At 40.2% G+C, this 20,808-nt stretch overlaps 1 protein-coding gene across 1 annotated transcript in view; it reads left to right on the top strand.

Annotated features, from left to right (window-relative positions):
• The window catches only part of ACAD9 (acyl-CoA dehydrogenase family, member 9), a 23,684-nt gene extending 4,251 nt beyond the window's left edge, over nucleotides 1-19,433 (top strand). The window contains exons 4-18 of the mRNA XM_010191764.1: nucleotides 1,995-2,101; nucleotides 3,276-3,376; nucleotides 5,172-5,250; nucleotides 6,234-6,408; nucleotides 7,007-7,080; nucleotides 8,513-8,588; nucleotides 9,273-9,343; nucleotides 9,696-9,815; nucleotides 10,663-10,791; nucleotides 13,307-13,386; nucleotides 13,981-14,107; nucleotides 16,232-16,309; nucleotides 17,445-17,573; nucleotides 18,620-18,692; nucleotides 19,174-19,433. Of these exons, the coding sequence (XP_010190066.1) occupies nucleotides 1,995-2,101; nucleotides 3,276-3,376; nucleotides 5,172-5,250; nucleotides 6,234-6,408; nucleotides 7,007-7,080; nucleotides 8,513-8,588; nucleotides 9,273-9,343; nucleotides 9,696-9,815; nucleotides 10,663-10,791; nucleotides 13,307-13,386; nucleotides 13,981-14,107; nucleotides 16,232-16,309; nucleotides 17,445-17,573; nucleotides 18,620-18,692; nucleotides 19,174-19,274 (1,520 nt within the window). The 3' untranslated portion in view covers nucleotides 19,275-19,433. The remainder of the gene's footprint in view (nucleotides 1-1,994; nucleotides 2,102-3,275; nucleotides 3,377-5,171; nucleotides 5,251-6,233; nucleotides 6,409-7,006; nucleotides 7,081-8,512; nucleotides 8,589-9,272; nucleotides 9,344-9,695; nucleotides 9,816-10,662; nucleotides 10,792-13,306; nucleotides 13,387-13,980; nucleotides 14,108-16,231; nucleotides 16,310-17,444; nucleotides 17,574-18,619; nucleotides 18,693-19,173) is intronic.
• Nucleotides 19,434-20,808: the final 1,375 nt, after the last annotated feature.

Here is a 20,808-nt window from a genome sequence, read left to right as displayed (position 1 = left end):
CAGGAATGTCTGTTGGCTGTGTAGGGAGCTCTGCACACTCTCACCTTGCGCGCCCGATTTAGATCACTAATTTTAGATGGTGTAAATTCCTCTTGGCATAGCATTTTCCTTTTAGTTCTTTTTTTGGATGCGGTAGAGTAGCTTGATATTCTGTGGGACTGCTGAGGGTTCCTAAAATTATACTGGGTCCACACTGCAGTGTCTGATGGAACTGATCTGTCAGAGCTGTCACCTGTCAGTGGTGGATAGGGGTGTGTTAAAATATGTACAGGTGTAAAAGTATAATGTCTGTTTATTGTAAGTATAGCTTTTGTTTGGAATATTTCTTATGAAATGCTGAACAAGAAGTTCATGTCTTAAAGGACATTATAGTGCCAGTTGAGATCAGAGACATGAGTACCTCATAGGATTAACCCTTGAACTTGCAAAGGAATTTTCAAGAAAATACTGAACTTACATGACATTTATAAAGAAATGAGATCATTGCATCATCTATCATCTATACTAAAGGAAGGAGACTTTAAAGATAACTCAGAGGAAGACAAAACCGCCTTTGGCCATCTGCAGAAGGTAGTTTCAGTGGGGAAAATACCTAATTTTTGAAAAGAATAATGTGAAACAACAATTATTTTAAGTGATTGCAATAATACTGTATAAAGTTGGAGACACACCTCGGTTTTTAATTGGTGTTAAAGTAATACTCTATATTTCATAACATTTTTTTCTAACACCTTTTTTGTTTATTGTATTGGGCACCTGGGAATATATAATCCAAGAATGCAGCTGAGACTGGGTTCTACCTGGCTGGAGAGCAGCCCTGTGCAAAGGGACCTGGGGGTCTTGGTGGATGACAAGCTCAACATGAGCGAACAGTGCACTGCAGCTGTAAAGAAACCTACAGGATGCTGGGTTGCATTAAAAAGGGCATCACCAGCAGAGACAAAGAAGTCATTATCCCTTTCAGGACTGGTCAGACCACACCTTGAGTACTGTGTTCATTTTGGTCTCTGCTATACAGAAAATATCTGGACAGGTTGGAAAAGGTCCAGAGAAGGGCGACAAGGATGCTCAGAGGACTGGAAGAGCTGTGGTATGAAGAAAGGCTGAGAAAACTGGGCCTGTTCAGCCTTGGGAAGAGAAGCCTTAGGTGGGACCTTATCACCATGTACCAGTACATAAAGGGTGGCTACCAAGAAGATGGAGACTCCTTTTTCACAAGGAGTCCCATAGAAAAGATGAGGGGTAATGGACACAAGTTGCTTTTGGAGAGATTCCCATTGAACTCCAGAAGAAATGTTTTTACCATGAGATCAGTCAGACATTGAACAATCTCCAGGGGAAGTGGTGGATTCTCCTGCATTGGTCAGTTTGAAGAGTCAGCTTGACAGGGTGCTGACTCATCCCATTTAAACGATACTTTTACCTTGAGTTGTTGGACTGGATGATCCTTGTGGTCCCTTCCAACCTGGGATGCTGTGATTCTGTGAACATAACTAGTGTTGCTGTGCTGCACTGATTTCAGTTCTTTGTTTAAAGTGTTTATATACAAATTCATTAAAGTACATTGGACAGCTTGCATGTATTGTAACATGATTTCTGTTGATTAATTAATTATAAATACTTTAGAGATACATTAGAAAGGGTACTAAATGTTTTTCCTGGGCTCTAGCTCTGAATGCTAGGCAGGGTGATGTGGGAGTATGATAGAAAAGAGGTTTACAAGCTCTTTCAAGTTTTTCTCTTCAGGATAGTGTCTGGAGAGGAGAAAGATCTGGACGGAACATCTTAACCCAGGTGGGGAGAAAGAGGGGTTGAGGAATGAAGGAATACATGGGAAGAATGTGGATGTATTATATCCAGTCTATACCGAGACACTTCCCATTGACAGTACTATATTCATGATGTTTCTGTATTTGAAAAGGATTTTTTGGGGGGAAAGGGGCAAGTAAAATTGTAAGGTATCTACTTAGAATGAAAGATAATGTTTGTTCCAGGTGGTCTTGGTCTGTCAAATACCATGTATGCACGTTTGGGAGAAATCACTTCTTTAGACGGCTCTATCGCAGTTACGCTGGCAGCTCATCAAGCCATTGGGCTTAAGGTAAGGCTTCTTTGATGTCACGTAGCTCTACACAACCAGCAGAGCAAAGGTGAGGTGTGGTGTGTGTGAATGTGGAGTGCGAGTGTAACAGGAGTTGCCGGTGCAGCAGAAATTGGGTGGAACACGCTGGTGTCGGGCCAGGTCAGTGGTTGTGTTCCCTGCACCCACGGTCAGGCTTCCATGCGGTGTAAAGGCTGAATGTGACATGCACAGTAAAACTATTCGTCCAGGAAGCACTGAGATAATTCATAGGAAAAAATGCCTTAAATTATCCCAAGTTTTTTAAATTGAGTGAACTTGATAAAATATCTAGAATAAATATTGAAATAAATAAAGTATCGGGGGGGACTAAAATTATGAGGAGATAGGACAGCAATGCAGAGAATTCAGAACATTGCAGCTTTTTCTAGCTGAATGAAGCTGCACATCAGGGGAGCTGAGAGAAGAAAAACCTATCCCAGATCAATGTGCTATAGCAAGCATGTGCATTTTAAACTTCTTCAATACAGCCATGGGTATCTGCCTCTTAGTGCATTTTATAGTGGATGGATGGTAGTTGTCTGAAGCTTGAAACAGCAGCAAGTTCATTACAATAAGAAAAAAATCTTTAGCTGTTTAACCATTGATTATTGAGCTCTATCATGTACTTTTGTATTTAGTTTGTCCTTTGTAAGAAACCTATTGTAAAAAAGGAAATAACAACTGGGAGAATTAACATAAGTGCCCTCTCACAAAAAGCTGTTGAATGCCCATGTAGTGAACCTAAGTAAATCATGTGTCCTGTTCTCCGATTAGGAGCTTTGAAAATTGCTGTTTTTGGGGTTTTTAAAAGAAAATTATAGTGATAGTAATGGAGGTATGCCAAATTATAAAGGAAAGGGTATCTCAGTGCCTTTCAGAGCAACAATTAAGTATTCCCTGAAGCGTAAATACAATGAAACCTGCCCTAGAAGGCAACCTTAACAATAACCCATTTCCTGGGGCCTGTAACAACTGTGTGATAACTGATGTATTTTAATGTCTGTTAAGTAGTGATGTCCATCGTTTAGTAAACTGTCTCTTGTTATGCCATAAAAATTGCAAATTAAGGTTCCTGAACTTGGCAAAGTTTGTCAGCTTTATTTCTTTTTACACAGGTTGATGCTGAAAAGTTTTCTATTAATTCTGTATTTAGGGAATCCTCATTGCTGGCACTGATGAACAGAAAGCAAAGTACCTGCCTAGGCTGGCATCTGGGGAGCACATTGCGGCTTTTTGTCTCACTGAGCCTGGAAGGTACTGCTTTTGTAATGGTAAAAGCTTGAGAAGCACCAAACACCTAAGGGATTTTTAAAAATTATTTTAATCTTCATTAGAGTGGTTGATTGGCTAATACATTAAATCTATTATTTGGTGGCTATGGCATCTGTATATAGGACAATTTTATTTATTTTCTTTTAAAGAAACACTTCAAATCATCTGTAATTCATCTTGCCCCAATGTGCTGCTCATAGCAGTTGCCATGAAATCACTAACCTTTGTCGTTCTTATCCCAGGAATTTAATTAATCCACTTAATTTCTGGCATTACTGAATATGAATTGAGAGGATACTTTGTGCTATGTTAGAAATAACGTGCTGTGACTGTTCTAGGATGCTTTCAGTTCTTTTGCAAAATCATAAAATAAATCATTGAAAGAGCTACCAAAAATAATAGGAGGAAATTTCGGTCCTAGAGTTAAGAAAAGGCATCTGTGTAGCAGTAACTTCCTTCAAAGATGAAGTTGTATTTATTATTAAATTGTATTCAATGTGTGTTGTATTAAATTCGTTGACTATTGCTCATGTTACAAGTTGTATTAATGCAGAAGAGGTGCGGTTTTCTTAAAAACATATAGGCAGATGGTTTACTACGTGATTGTGAAGAAAACTGATTGAAGGACTGGGGCAGTTGAATGTTTGAAGCTGAATCTTGCTTGCTTATCGAAAATATAGTTGGAAACTGTCTTTTCTGGGCTCTTGTCTGCTAGAATGACTTGCAATGCACATTTGATGTACCTGCTAATTTTCACATTGCTGTGATGTAGATACCTCCCAACCATCAGTGATGGTTTTTATTCAAGAGCCCTGAGCTGAGTTTTGACCCTCTCAAAGCTCTCCCGCTTGGAGGTAAAATTTAAACTGGCACAGATGTTTAACAAAGTGATCCATGGAAGAGACTTGGAAGGAACACAGGAAAAAAACCAGGGCTAACGTGTTCTGAACTTCTAACTTCTTTATTTAGGCCAGTGTCATTTAAAAAGATTGTTAGTCTTAGTAACTTGAACTTCAGTCATCTTAGAGACCTTAGTTGTGCACAGAAGCAATCATTTTTAGAACTGAATTTTAGAAGTCTAACCCTATTAAAATCCAGCTGAGGTCTCTGGCTGTGCCAAGAACATCACAGCTGTCTTTAGCTGAAATCCTGAAGTGAGTCACTGTCGCATTTTAATTTGTGAGAAAGGGAATCTCTGTCAAGGGGGAGATTGTGTTTCTTGTTAAATGAGGTACTAAGGTGGGGAATTGAGAGGGCGTGAACTTTTAATCACAGAATGCCAGCTTTTGATTGCTTTGTTGTAATTCACCTGCTGCTTTTGCTCCTGTAGAAAGTATCTGATGTGCCCAAGTGCTCATTGATAGAGACTCTTACATATTTAGTTTTCATTTCTCTTGAGCCCTTTTTTCCATTAGGATATAAAAACGGTACGAATTCCTGAGAAACAACTTGGGCATTTTAAATATGATTGTGTTTTAGGGTGATGCATCCATTGTACGTTCACATTCCTCAACATGTAGCTCAAAAAAGTTGCTTACGTGACATCCTGGTCAGGTCATGAGATCGATAACATTGATGTTAGTCAGCAGAAGTGTCCCCTCAATTAGATTTCTTTAGAGCTGTTGAATCTAATAACCTTCATTGTTAGTTTAGAATTAACATTTATATACAACTGTAAACATTCATTTTTAAACTATGGGAAGAGAGGAAAAGATGTAGTTTTGCTTTTTAAAGTATGTTTATTTCTTTAAACATTAATAACTTGTTTGGCTTTTAGTGGGAGTGATGCTGCGTCCATCCAGACAAGAGCAACCCTCAGCGAAGATGGGAAATACTTCTTATTAAATGGCTCCAAGGTACCTGCTCAGAGACTGGAAACATGACAGCTTTCTGTTACAAGGTTATAGAAAGCAGCTTTGTCTTTTGCAGCATGGCCGTCAGTCAGTTTTGCAAAGTGAGAAGTTTGCTTGGTAGCTGCATCTGAATTCTGTGGTTTCCAAGCTAGCGGAGAGTGACGGTGTCAGAAAGATGCCCCATGTTGTTTTGGGGCCACAGAGAATAGAAGAGCATGTTGTTCAGAGAACAGCCTTCCCTGAGCTCGTGGTAAGAAAGATAGGAGAAGTCACTCTCTAGTTCCTTCTCTGTATCGCCAGCTTCAGGGAGGATGGGTTAGTTAGTTAGCATCCCCTGTGACAGCATAGGCAAAAGGAAATCTAAAACCACGTTTTCCCCTCTCTTCATCCTTCATGCCAGATTTTGTAGGTATTTTTGAAAGAAAATTTGACAGTGAATTCAATTCTTCAATGCAACAGTTCTGCAAAAAGAAACAATGGCAGAACACAGTCTTGAAGAAACGTAATGGAATCCGTGACTGGATTCAGCAGTATTTGATACATTGCAGATTTGATCAGTAGTTGTTGAAATATTTGTGATGTGAAGAGATGCAGCCAGTGGGAGAGGCCATACATGTATGGCCTGATACAGAGAACTTCTCATCAGAGTTGACATTGTTTTGGACAAAGTGGTTCCACAGTCCACCCTTGTATGGCTCATGTGCCATAAGTAGTGGGATATACAAGCTTTTGTGAAAATGCACCATTTAATTTAATTCAAATCTATATTACAAGCATTTTTATAGTTGCTCTAAACCTAACTGTGCTGTGGGTAGCATTTACAAGAGGCAAAACCAGTAGCAGGACATTCATTAGAATTTTAAGGGAAGAAGCAGCAATTTTTTTACTGCTCTGTTCTTTGCTGCTCTATTACAAAACACTTCAGAACAGCGCTCACAGAATCAGAACAAACAGATTTCTTATACATCTTCCCTCTCTCAAAACAGGTTTGGATATCGAACGGTGGCCTTGCCAATATTTTTACAGTCTTTGCTAGGACAGAGGTTGTTGATAAAGATGGACAACGAAAAGACAAAATTACCGCTTTCATCGTAGAGCGGGATTTTGGTGGAGTCACCCACGGGAAACCTGAGGACAAGCTGGGCATTAGAGGATCCAATAGTAAGAATCATTTAAAATGGTTTACAGAAATCATTTCAGTTTGTTTAGATCATCTGAATTCAGAGGCAAATCAGTATCTATTCCATACCGCAGTAGAAGTTAAATCTTTCTTTACTTGGCTTTTCCTGTTGTGTTAATGCAGGGTCTGAAATAAGAAATTGCCCAATTCTTTCCTCCACATGTGAAGCTCCCCTAGCCACGCAGTGAAAGAAATTACACAGAAGATTCAGTAACCAAGTAGCTTCAATCTAGGAGTAAGTTTTCCTAGGCTCCTCTTAAACTCACTGATGATTATAGTTTTTCACCACCTATCATTTGGGCTTGACTGCTGTGTCAGTCTTTTTAAAATAGAGACAACTGTAGTTCTCCATTCACACAATGTACATTAATTATACTTTGAATTTCTTACGTCAATAATTGATGTTAACTACAGTCTTTCCCCAAATTCTGATTTCTTTGACAAAGCATATATAGTTCTGTCATAAACAGTGTGTTAGCAAAACTTTACTTCTTGTTGCAAAAAGAGTCAGTTATGGTTTTGAATGTCTTTTAAATATTTCTACATAATAACTCAACAGCTATTAACTCTGTGTTTCAGCCTGTGAAGTACATTTTGAAAACACAAAAGTGCCTATAGAGAATGTAATCGGAGAAGTAGGAGGGGGATTTAAGGTAAGCAGTTGAGAATAAGCACTGATGATTTTTAAAGCCTGAAGGAGACTTAGTTTTGTTGTTGTTTTTTCCCCTGTACTGAATTTTCCTTATTGGCAGTATGGACATTGCCAGACTGCAGGATACTGGAGGACAGACCTCTCCCTTTACCTCATGTGCTTTGTATTCATTGGTTTTACTGGCACAGTGTGTTGTGTGCAATAGTCTCACATTTCTATGTATTTCTTCTTAATGCAGTTAGAGCTGGTTCTGTGGTTTGTTTGTCTTTAATGTTTTTCCTGGTATCCTCCTCCCTTCAGGAAAGGGAGAAACTTTTTCAGCAGAGCTTCTGAATCGAATCAGGGAAATGTCTTCTGCTGTTTTCTACAGCCAGAATTGTGGACTGTGTGGAAAGGGAGAGGAAGAAATTAACGTAACAGGACATGGTTTGAGGGAAGTCCAGATCCTATCCAAGGTCCCATGGTTGTCAGGTGTTTTTCCAGTGTTAGATCATAGCACAAGAAAATAGTGAGAGAGGCACATTGAACGGCTGCCTCTGGCATTGCTGTCCCTTCATAGCATGAGAGAACCACGATACCAACACAGAGACCGCTGATCCCTTTGCTGTCGTGACCTTTCTCCCAGATTCCCACTGTGCAGATTTGTAAAACTGTTCTTATTGATCCTTCTCGGTTTTCTTACTCCTTCTGTAGCAGGCAAGTCCAGACCTAAATGGTACATGCAACCATTTTCTTTAATGTAATAAACATACCAAAAGATTATTTTTTCATGGTTTCTTCATAAATTAAAATCCTACAATGACTTCTTGCTGAATTTCCTAAGTCTTTGAACTGAGTCACCCGTGTTTCTCTTGTTAGGAAACAACAAGACTAGATTGAGCTGTACTTCATTCCTACACCTTTCATTGTTACTCCCTTTGGTGCTGCTGAACGGTAGCTGAAGCAGGAAAGCATCACAGGCCAGCTACAGGGAAGATTTTCATCTTTGGCTGTTAATGTGTACACACATTAAACAACATTCTGGTTTTCTTCTTCATCTGTTTGATAAACTTCAGCAGTGCTGTCTGGTTTGAATGTTGTTTTTCTGGTTGCAGATAAATATTTTTTTTAATCTACATTTTCCTTTAATGTAGTTTGAATAGAGGACAGCTTCCAGGTCACTGGGCCATCAGTATCTGAAAACTACATCAAATGAGAAATCGGATGTAGTAGGGCACCTTAAAAGCCCAGTTTTGAAGCATCGTTGCTGGGATGCCAAATGCTGTGCTGGCCAAGGTGAGGGCAGGTGTGACAGGATAGGAGTGGCTTCCAGTGAGGAATGAAATCCAGGAAAGCAGTAACAGCTGAAGCAGGACAGCAGTAACCACTGTGACCTAAGGAGAAGTTTTGTGGCAACAACATTTGTGCCTAAACCCCACTCATTTTCTTCACAGGTTGCCATGAATATCCTGAACAGTGGAAGATTCAGCATGGGCAGCGCGTCTGCTGGAGTGATTAAAAAGTTGATAGGTGGGTGAAATGGGTGTTCTGGATTGCTGGATGGCATGCAAAAAAAACCCCCTGATCTGCGTAAGGTATATAGTGCAGTTAATTCAAAATAGTAACATGAGTCTTGATCGTACAACACTGATGTTGTCAGTCGTAACATGCCTTGACTTCTTTTAAGATGCTAAAATAATTTTTATTAAAAGCCTGTTTTTTTGTTAAAAGCCTAAGTTTTTTCAGTTCATTTAGTGGAAAGTTATTGCCTCTGTTGACTTTTTTCTGAGGTACAATATTCTTACTGAGAATAACCTGTATACTCTTCCTTTTAGAAGGTATAAGCTTCCTTAAAACTTCTGACTTAATAACTGGCTCAAGGCTTACACACAGTAATAAGCAGTAAAATTGGTTTCTGCCAATAGTTACCCAAAAGAGTAATAGAAATCCCTCCGGAGGAATTGATTAGCGTTAACATGTGTCCTCTCTAAGAGCACAGGTTCACACCTAAGGTCCTTGTTTAAAAGCCTTTGGCACGGTGTTCCCAGCCTTGACCAACACCGTCGTTTGGAGGGCAGTTTTCACACTCTCTGGCTTCTGCAGCAGCGAGGGCTTTGCTCTGCACAGGTGGAGGTGTCAGAACCAGGCAGCAGCAGGAAGGCTCTCTCACAGTTACACTTCTGTTCTGAGATGGGTTGTTTTTTTTTCTTAAAGAAATGACGGCAGAGTATGCATGCACCAGGAAACAATTCAACAAGAAACTGAGCGACTTTGGATTGATTCAGGTAACAAATGAGTGCTAAATCTGTGCTTTGTGTTGGCTAAGTGCAAGGACAGAGATTATGCTGGGGTTCTTTTGGCTGTTCTGGTTTAAAGAAATTGCTAGAGGTATTAAATTTCTGCAAACTTAGTGCAGACTTCTATACACTGCCCTTTTAAATGTCTAGAATGAGAAATATAGATGAATGAATGAAGATATTTTTCCCTAGATTTTTCATTATTATTTTGCAGTACTTTTTATTAGTATTTGATAATATGATAAACATGAAAAATGCAGTTGTGCTCTTAAGTTTCAGGCTGGACTGTGGGATTTTGCATCAGAATTACTGTATGATTCCTTGCATTACTATTTGACAGGAGAAGTTTTGTTTAATGGCTGTGAGAGCGTATGTAATGGAGAGTATGGCTTACCTCACTGCAGGAATGATGGACAGGCCTGGCTTGCCAGACTGCTCCGTGGAGGCAGCCATGGTCAAGGTAATTAATTTTACTGAAAGACTTGCCTATGACTCAGAGCTAATACAGACCAACGCCACTCCTGATTTTCAGTCTACATTCCAGCTTGCTGAGAGGCTCAGGTATTAACATTTAGACATGTGATAAAAAAAACCTTCAGCTAGATGAAAAAAAAACCAGATGTTACTGTTTTCTGTTATTTCCCACATGCTATTGATTACGACAAATTCAGGCTTTTGTCACCATAGACAAGAAAATCTTCATACAACGGGTTTAGAATGTCATGGTTGTCTTGAATTCTGGTTTGTGCAGCCTTACATGGCAGCAGCAGTATAAAGACACTCAGTTATAATCCCAGGTGCAGGCCTGGCTTTTACTCGGATCAAAATACGCACTGAGAGAGTTGGTTGGGCCTCCCTGCTGGAGTCACGGTGTGGGGAATGTCCACAGCACAGGGCTGGGTGCTGGCTGGCGGGACCCCCAAGGAGAACACACAGCTTTCCAGCCCCCGTTGGTGGTCCTGTAATGCATGGTCAGTTCAGACAGACACGTTGTCCCGGTGAGTCTGGGCAGACCTGAAGTGCTCCAAACACCCAGCTACAGCTGCTCTTGCAGTTTGTGGCTCTGACTTTCCCAGGAACCTTTCCTTATAGAGACATTTTTGTGGATTGCAAGGAAACTATTTAAGCTTCACCAAAGTATACACACCCTGAGCCATAAGGATACTGTTTCAGGCAAGCTTTAAACAGGACTGCTGTAACAGCACTCACTCCAAAATATTACAGCAATGTCACATAGAGAGAATAACAGAGCAATGTCTTTTGTATTGTCTGTGGAGCATGGTGGTTAAAATACTGTCCAACGGCAGGTGTTCAGTTCTGAAGGTGCGTGGACTTGTGTAAGTGAAGCACTGCAGATTCTCGGAGGCCTTGGCTATATGAAGGATTACCCCTATGAACGCTATCTCAGAGACAGCAGGATACTGCTGATTTTTGAGGTATGTACGAATACACAGTTTTCACTGTAAACTGAAATTCACACTCGCATTCTGTAAACCCAAGCTGAAACCCAGGTCTTCAGCTGTACAGGCCTTCAGTCGTTTAGTTGCAAAGTCTCTAATAGAATAAAACTGAAGAACTAATCTTGTTTGCTTTGTACGTGCAGATAGTAACTTCCCATAATAAAATAAGGTACGATGGCTTTTATACACTAAGCAGAATGTGTGAGTTACAGTAGGAACTGCACCAGCTTTGCCTCGTACCCCTATGGGTTTATATATATGTGTGTGTGTATATGTACTGGTAGTATATACACAGTGTCTTCTTGTATAGTTAGAAACTTTCTGGATTTTTTTTAATGAAACAGGCAGCTGTTTTCAATACACTGTCATGAAAAAAAACAATCCCAGTTCATAGCTTGGGTTTGTTGTTTTGAACAGGCTAAAGGATTCTGAAGTAGCATAAAAGCCTAAAACTTTCAGTTGACAGAAGTAACTCCCCAGTTTATGGTCAGCAAATTGTTGTAATTGCACGTGCTGACTCCTGATGAAGTCGTGACTGTGTCTGGTCAGGGCAGAGTCTCACAAGAGTGGAGTTGGGCGTCTTGCTTTGTATCGAATGTACTTTGAAACCTTTTTGCTGCTTTTATTCTCATGTATCTAATAATACATATGATAGGATTTGCTAAGAGGTATGGGCAAAATTTAAATTTTTAAACAGATTTCTCTGGTAGGATTTTTTTGTTTTATTTTAGTTTGGTTTTTGGGGTTTTTTGGTAGCTGAGTTGCTCTGGTGCCTAGATTTAAGTAACCTTGCCTCTTGTGTGCTTCTCACAGGTGAAGTAGAGAAACTCACAAAAGATTAATTCAGAAGTTTAATTAACTTACTGATGTGTATTATTTTAAAAAAAAAAAGTTTGCTGTGAAATTTATTCTGTTTCCAAGCTGAATTATCTGTGCCCATTCATCTGCACATCCATGCCAGGCTTCCAGACTTGATTTCCTTGAGGGACCATTTAAAATGATCAGATTGCAAATTAACGCAAGCAGCAATGTTCCCGCTGCAGTTGGGTGCATAGCAGTGACCCAGCTGCTCCTGCAAGTACGCATGTTTACAATGTGTAAGTAGGGAGAGTAAATTCCAATACTGATTAAAGAGCAAAAGCAGCAGCCTCTAAGGTCATCCATCCTGCATCCTGTGGGGTTCGATGTTTATGAACCTGACAGGCATTCTGAACAGTAAAATCAAAACCAGACCCAGAGCACTTGCTAGGCTGGTTCAAGCAGAGAAGACCTTTCGCACTGGGCAGGTCATAGGAAGTCTTGTTTACAAAACCAAAATGCCGCACCCTTGGAATTCCTGTAACACAGCTCATTTTCCTCACTGATCCAAAGAGTTACATAAAGTTACTGTTCTGCTAAAACAAGGAGGTTGTGCTTCCTGTGCTGTTCCTGAGGGGCCTGCAGACAGATCAGCAAGTGCAGGTTGCTGCAGCCAGGGGCAGAATGCTCTAGGATCCGTTTCTGTCATCCAGCCACAGCAGCAGGCGAGCTGTGCTGTGTCTGTGCCCCTCCAAAACTTAGTGCCAGACACATGCTCGCGCTTTGAACTGCAGCCGCCTTGGCACTTGGCCCGTCCCTGTGTCGCTGCTGTTTTGACACTGACCCGACGCTGGGCATGCTTTCATCCGTGACCAGCCTTCTGACTTCATTCTTCAGCCATCTGTATTAAAACAATCGATCATACAGTGGATTCCCAGACATCAAGTTGTACAGTCAGTTTCTTGGCCTGCATTTGCTTTTCCAAACATGCATATTGAGCAGTTTTACAGCTATTTAGGTGTTCCTTTATTGGAACAATCCAGAACTTATTTTTTAATCAAAATGCATTTAGTCTGGTTTCTTCTTCATTGTGATACATCGGTGTGTTTTTAATGATGAGAGGCTTAACTTCTTCACAGCTAAAAGAAATCAGAATTTATAATTGAGATAAAGCAAAAGATAGCAAAATTTAGATAAGTCATCTTTGAAAACTAGAACAATTGAAAGGGAAGCCTGGCAAACAGACCTGCGTGAAAACATTCAACATATTGTAAACTTTATATAAGTGAATAGTGAAGAACTTCACAATTATACATACACTTTAAATTAAAAGTTTTTGAGTGTTCAGTGTTTGTTGCTCGCTCCCAGTGTCCCTGCCTGGCCTGTGCCTCCCCAGCACTCCTCTGCTCCAGGCAGACTCCCCTGGCAGTGTGGTCCTGGCGTGTGTGTTTTCCTTACGAGGGCGATCGTCTCCTGTCTGACACAGAGCTTGCAACAGGTTTTATCTTACGAGTCCCAGCGCATTTTAGAACATTTCAAGGAAAAGCACAGTACCCAAGTTATTCAGACATTAAAAGCTAGAAAAAAAAGTATAGAAAATATCAGCACAGCATATCCAGTTTTAAATATCAAAAATACTTTGTACTTGATGCTGACTTCACTTGGTATTCTGTTTGTTGGTTTTTTTTTACAGGGAACAAATGAAATTCTGCGACTGTACATTGCCTTGACGGGTATGCAATACGCAGGCAAAATCTTAACTGACAAAATCAAGTACGTTCTTGTTTATTGCTAATGGTTTTTAATAAAACAGAATCTGATAACTGTTTAACTATAGATAAGAGCAGAAACTGTGGGGGGGGAAGTATTACCTGTCTAAAAGGCAATTCACTGTTATAGGGAGGTCTCTTTTCCCCCCTTTTTTTTCTTTTTAATTGGATGTTTTACATGTAGGAATCTTGGCCTTATTGTATTTTATTATAGTTTATATGTATTTATTTTAATTCCAGCTTGTGTAAAAATCTTTCTTACAAGACCAGTAATTAAAATTTTACAACTGAAGCTTTTATAACTAAGTTTCATTGGTAAGACAGCTGTATTGTACATATGGAGAACATGTACTGGTCTCTGGGATTTGTGTTTTTGAGAGGAACTGAATATGAACCGTGTTGTTGTGTGCTTTTATGGCTGTATAATTGTTCTCCAGACTTCGTAGTAAAATAGATCAAAAGACTTGATGATTGACAGGCAAACTGCAGGTGTTTTGGTAAAGCATTCAGAATTTCAAGTGATTATCTGAACCTCCTGAAACTTCCCTCACACACCAGGAAATGGCCTTTAACAGCTGTTGTTTACCCACCATTTTAGAGAAATCAAGAAAGGAAACGTGGGAGTGGCACTGGGGGAGTTCCTAAACAAATTACGGGACATGGTGGGCAGAAAAGTGGATTTGGGGCTGGCTGGCAATCAAGGAGTGGTGCATCCCAGCCTGCAGGTAAGGGGACAGGGCCACGGGGTCCAGACACTGCTTTGCACGTTTGATTCCTTTCACTGCTTGTCACAACTTCATGTCCTGTGCCTGCTTAGGAGCAGTGAGATTTACAGATTTAAGCAGATGTTAATACCATTGCAGGAGTGAGGACTTAGCTATCATATAGGGACACATCAAGGTGAAATGAAGACTGCTCTAAGTCTGTATTTATACCAAATCCAGGTTTGTATCCATTTTAGTAAATTATATAGATTGACCCTTCGCAGTATTGAAGTATTTTGTTAGTAACAGTCTGTTGCTGCCCTTCATAATAAGCTTAGCTACAAAACACTGTCTTTTTCCCATTTAATAGTAACACAGTTTTGGGTAAGAATTTCTGCGACCTACATATATACACTTGCTTAATCACTTTGTAATGTTTATGACCAAAGATGAATGTTCTATTAATAGAAAAAAAAAATAAGGTGTGTTTTTCCTATGATGTTTTGGTAGTAATTTGAAGAACTGTAACAAAATTATTTCAGTATACCTGTCCTCCAGGGCAGATATTTCAGGCATACAGGTAAGAGGATTTGCTAGGACTCGCTCGTGCCATTCCCTTCACAAAAGGAAGATGACCAAGGCAGCCCCTCCTGTGGGGGAATGTGCTGTGTTCTGCAGTGCCACCAGAGTACACAGGGGATTGTTTAAACTGCAGGAACTCTGGCCTTGCTGCCGCGCCAGAGTCAAGTTTCCTCTAAACAGCTTCAGACCCACTTACGTGCATTCACATTACAAGGATCAGGATTATTAGTTGTGTTTACGAATTCAGAAAAGCCAAATAGGACACTGGAAATTTTCTTCCTACTTAATAGCAGAATTGAGACTACTGGTGAATTCACACAGAAGTACCGGGTAATCTTGATTTTCAGGGTTTATCATGGCCACAAAGATGATCCAAGGGCTGGAGCACCTCTGCTACGAAGACAGGCTGAGAGAGTTGGGGCTGTTCAGCCTGGAGAAGAGAAGGCTCTGGGGGGACCTTATAGCGACCTTCCAATCCCTGAAAGGTGCCTATAAGAAATCTGGGGAAGAGCTGTTCACTACAGCATGTAGCAGTAGGACGAGAGGTGCTGGTTTTAAACTAGAGAAGGGGAGATTTAGGTTGGATATTAGGAAAAAGTTCTTCACCATGAGGTGGTCGATCACTGGCACAGGTTGCCCAGAGAGGAGGTGCAGGCCCCATCCCTGGAGATGTTCAAGGTCAGGCTTGATGGGGCTCTGAGCAACCTGATCTGGTGACATTGTCCCTGCTCACTGCAGGGGTTGGACTGGATGAGCTTTAAAGGTCCCTTCCAACCCAACGCATTCTATGATCATAACCTGCAGCACGTAGAATAAGTTTTCTGTGCAGAACTAAACATCGTATAAGAATTTTTCAAACTATTGCTAGCATAAGCATAAAGATTATACTAAAAAGTTACCAAAAGTAAAATTTAGAAAGTTTTAATGCATATTTTATTGCTGAAGAATAGTGTCTGTCTGGCTTTCAGCAATAAATCACTGAATGTTACAAATGGTGCTTGCCAAGAGCAAATCTAGTATTAGTTTGACTTCAGGATACCAGGGCTGCATCTAAACAGTGATATTTCTTTTCCCTCTCAGAAAAGAATCGGCATTTTATAATCCCATTCCTTTTAGGTAAATAGGCAAACTTTACATTTTAGCTAGGAAGAAAAACAGATGTGAACTGGTAAGAGATAATTTTAGAAGGGCATTCTGGTCAGTGACTGGAAGTTGCTAATGAACGCTGTATCTAGCAGAAAATTGAAGTGCCGTTTTTTTAGAGGGAAAGCTCATTCTTAGGCACCCATTTGGGGCTTGCATCGTTATTTTCTTCCATAGAATTGCCTGGTGGTTGTTCAACTTAGTGACCGCTTGATCGCTCAGAATCAATTCCAGGCCTTTTAACAGTGTTCTGCTAAAGGTCAGCCTTGGCTGATGGAAAAAACAAGGCTTGGCTGGGCAGCCGCAGAAGAGCTCGCACTTCCATAGGTGCCTCCCTGGAATATGCTGCTTGGTCAGCTGGGGTCTTGTGCATTTGTTCCCTGGAAGACTACCCAAGGTGATCTCTTTTCTATTTTACAGGAAAGTGGCAAGAAACTTGAAGAAAACATATATTACTTTGGAACTACAGTGAGAGGCCTGCTAAGTCGGTTTGGCAAGGTAACAATTGTTTTTGCTCTTATCTTTGTTATTGAAGAGTTTATCCTCAACTGAATTGGCCTTGCTGGAATCTAGAGTGGACTGAGAGCGTGGCAAGAGCCAGGACTTTCTTTACACAACACATTTCTACTGAATATGAGAAAAATACACTGAAATTCTGTACTTGATGTCATGGACAACTTTTGCTTAAGAAAAACCCGCACAAAACAAAATCAACAGCAATCTCAGTGAATTAGCTGATTTCTTATACCTCTGAAAGCACAAATCCTGCCTGCTCCAGTGACTAAAAGTATTTTGTTGTGAGCACGGACTGGAACCTGTTTCCAAATGAAGAGCTGTACCAGCAGTATTTAAATTTATGCTATTCATCCATATTGTACAGCAAACAAATCAATAGTTACGCAAAGTGGTGGTGGTAAAACAGGAGAAACTTAACTCGTAATACTCTGGATTTTCAGTTTTGTGACATTCACAGAATCCCAGAATGTCAGGAGTTAGAAGGGACCTGGAAAGCTCCCCCAGTGCACCCCCTGCCACAGCAGGATCACCAGAGCAGTCACACAGGAACACGGCCAGGGCTTTGGGTGTCTCCACACAAGGAGACTCCACAACCTCTCTGGGCAGCCTGGGCCATGCTCTGCTACCCTCACACTGACAAACTTTGGCCTCATCTTCAGCTTGAACCTCCTGTGCTCCGGCTTGGGACCACTGCCCCTTGTTCTGTCATGTTCATGTGATGTGTTCTGAGAATGCTTATCAGACTGGGCCCTGCCTCGTTCCTCCTTAACTGATACACCTTTTGAACAGGCTTAATATATTTGGCACTTTAATTTCATGATTTGAATGTTTAACAAAGTGGTTTCAAGACACAGCAATTTTACTGTTGGCTGCAGCCAGGCACACTGTTAAAAGGTGGAACATAGCTTGTTCAAAACTTAATAAAACTTAGTAGTTGTAGTTAATCCAAAACTGTTAAAAGGTGGAGCATAGTTAATCTGAAACTTTCTGAAATTCTAACAACTTACCTGTCAATGCTAAATAAGTATGAACCTAAATACAAAGTATGAAAGAAAAAGTTATGGTTACCGTTTCAAGTTGACAAACTACAAGCTAATAATAATTTTGACTCTTCTAGACAATAGTGGATGAGCAGTTGGTTCTGAAGAGAGTGGCAGATATAGCTATTAATTTATATGCAATGACAGCAGCTGTTTCCAGAGCCAGCCGGTCCATCAGTATCGGTCTAAGAAACCACGACCATGAAGTAAGTGTACTTCAGTATCGGTCATAGCCGTTTCATGTCTGCGCTCTTGCGTCATGGAGTGTAACAGTCAGTGTTTATTTGTTACCATTCTGCCTCACCAAGTGGTTGGTAATAAAAAGGCGCTCTCCAGCATCGCACTTTTCCTTGCAGTGTGACAGCCTATGCACATTGTACAGGGCTCTAACCAGCTGCTTTTGCCTCAACAAGCCAACTTCCCCCTCACCAATGAATTGTGCACGAGCATGATGCTGTCCTAAAAGAGTGCTCTAAACCAGCGAAAACCTCAGTGACAAAAAGCTTTCATTATGTTTAAAAGTACACTCTGCATTTGTTAAGAGTTTGTATCTCAGCACAGCAAACTCTCCTGTAAAACCCACAGTGCACCAGAATGTTTCTGACCTCATTGGTGCAAGAGTGCAGTAACCGCACCAGCTGCCTCGCAGATGCTCTGGACATATGAGCTGCACGCTATCAGTGCTTAAAATATTTTAGCACATACACATTTATGACTTAATTACTAACTTGCATGTTCTCTTAAACCTGCCAATACCATGCAGTTCTTCCCAAACTCTTGCCATGTAATAATTAATAAACAGTAACGTACAACAGCAACACTTTGTCAATAAATTTACTGACAGTAAAGTGGGAGTTTGACATGCAGATGGTTGTACAGTAGCAGCTCATTTAGTTCAGGTAACGGTACCACAGCAGGACAAGCAGTTTTGCTACAATTAAGCATTAGACAAATTCAAACTGATTAAGCTTTGTCTTTGCTGGCCTTGAGACTTCGTATTTTGTGAGTGTAAGCCCCTTCTGGGTTTATTACCCAAAATGTCTTCTGGTCAGTTTTGAGTGAAGGGGTCTTCCCAACTCTCACACTCAGTTGCTGTGGAGAAAAAGTAACAACTGAGCTTGCGACACACAGGACTAGCTTGCAGCAGCCAAAACTTGACTTTCAGAAGTTTAAGTTACTGTGTTTTTACTACATTTTTAAAAATGAAATTAATTTACTAGTTTTTAACTGACTTTTACTGTTGTTTTCTCAGGTGCTTCTTACAAATATCTTCTGCACAGAAGCGTATTTCAAGAATAATTATGCCATGGCTCAATTAGAAAAATGTAAGTTCTGTAAAATAAAAGATTTTTTTTTTAATACTCTTAACAGCTTTCACAGACTCCAAACCAAAAGTAGGTGGTTTTTTATGTGACCAACAGAGTAGTTTTGCTCTGCGTTTAATTAGGATGAGGAATAGAACAGGTACCAGTTGCATATAGAGTCTTTTCATTTAATAGATAAAACAACCTGCAGTGTTGCTTTTTTTTCCACCTACTTTGGGGAGGAACATAAAATCTGTCAGTGGCAAATACTCCCATAAAGAAAATGTTACATACTGAAATAAGTCAAATACCTGACTGTTAAATACTGACCAACAGAGCATTTGCTCTGTGACACTCGGTCTGCAGTAACCAGTCCTTTTCAGACGGTAATGTTAAATTATTTCCTGGCATTGAAGTGCCAGTACTTTCATTTGTACTCTCAAATCCTTTTTGAAAGAAACTTCACAGTACTTCAGTTAACTTTCCTTCTGTTTCTCCGTAGACGCAGATGAAAATCTGGATGACTCTATTAAAAAAGCTGCAAAGCAGGTACTGGAAAAGAGAGCTTATATCTGCTCCCACCCACTGGAAAGGACATTCTGATTACTTCCTGACAGCAAACGAATGTGAAACGATGACTAATTTTCTGCTATTCAAGAAATAGTTATTTTTAAAGTCTCAATTTCGAGAGTATACCAAATGTAATTAGCTGTAACTGTGTAAAATACAACTTCTAAACACAACTTCATATAAAGAGGATAAACAACTTGAGATTTAAATAAAATTTCTTTACTTTATTAGATGTATATACGTGTTTCCTTTGGAGCTAAATACAGTCACTTGAGGTTTGGAGTGTGAGATGTGTTTTTCTAAGTATCCCTAAGCTTCTCTCGGCTGCTCACTTACCTTTAGAGCACTGAAAAACTTGCAGAATCAGAACAGTTTCATTTGGAAGGGACCTCTGAAGGTCATCTTGTCCTGCACACTGCAAACCATAGCACCAGTACAGTCATCGTAGCCTTGTCCAGGCGAGGTTTGAGTGTCTCTGAGGATGGGGCTTTCACTGTCTCTGAGCTCCCATTTAAAGGTTTTTTCTTAGTATTTAATCACAATTTCTCCATGTTCTGTTCTTGGCCTTGCTCTTAAGCCTTACACTGACCCCTTTGTTTGTTGTTTAAAAACAGTAAGTAGGGTGTTTTTATTTAAATATAAGCAGTCATCTCTGTTAAAAAAACCTCACAAGACAATAGATTTCTCATGAGAATTGTTCAGACTTGATGACAGTTTACACATTTTTTTTTCCCCTTACCCTCTTGCTGACCCCTGAACACAGTGCAGCCGTCTCTTCACTGTCCATGCAGGGTTGTTTTACCCAACATTTACATTTCAACAGTGTCCTCGTACTTGCCTTTGCAAATTATTTGTTGGCCACATTTCATTAGGAAAGCAGTCTGGATCACAGGCCTGCGGTACCAGTTACCAGGTTTGTTTACCGGGTGACCTGTTTCCAGAATAACTCCTCTCCGTATCGTTCTGGAGAAGTCTTCCTGTTGGGTGAGGGTGGTGGCGAGTCCTCCTGCTCTTGCAGATTGTCCTGTGGTTATAGCAAAGTAACCTAGAGTTAAAAAGGACTCCTAGATTAAGCTCTGTCTCTTTATCTACAGATTCTAATAAACAGTTGCAGTTTTTGCAGTCAGAGAAGTTTACTGACCACCACTAAATCTGTAAAATAATTGATTGCAATAGGCAGTGAGCTCACCACTTCTGTCAGTTACTGTGACAATGCTATTTCATACTTGTTACTCAGTAGCTCTTCTGTGATTTGAATAAGGAAAATCAGGATCTTCAGGTGCTTCAGTCACCATTCAAGATGATGTGTGCTCTGGTAAAACTCGTTTAACAGCTGAGTAGCTCTGAATCTGCTAGCACAGTCATGTTGGTAACTAATGCTCTGTTTTCTTAGAGCTGCAGCTCTGACAGTGGCCAGCTATGAGACAATCTGGTGTTCAACCTAGAAGCAAATGAATCAGTTCACAAGTTGACACTCAAAAAGCTAAAGTCTGCTTTGTTAAGTGTGATTTATATCTGGTGTGGGGTTCTGAAAGACTGCATTTCTGCAAGAACTGAATAAATCCAA

This window comes from Mesitornis unicolor, unplaced genomic scaffold (assembly GCF_000695765.1).
Source record: "Mesitornis unicolor isolate BGI_N332 unplaced genomic scaffold, ASM69576v1 scaffold8479, whole genome shotgun sequence".
Taxonomy (NCBI): Eukaryota; Metazoa; Chordata; class Aves; order Mesitornithiformes; family Mesitornithidae; genus Mesitornis; species Mesitornis unicolor.
Note: the sequence above shows the minus strand (reverse complement) of the source record. Positions and strands in the feature narration are given on the sequence as shown.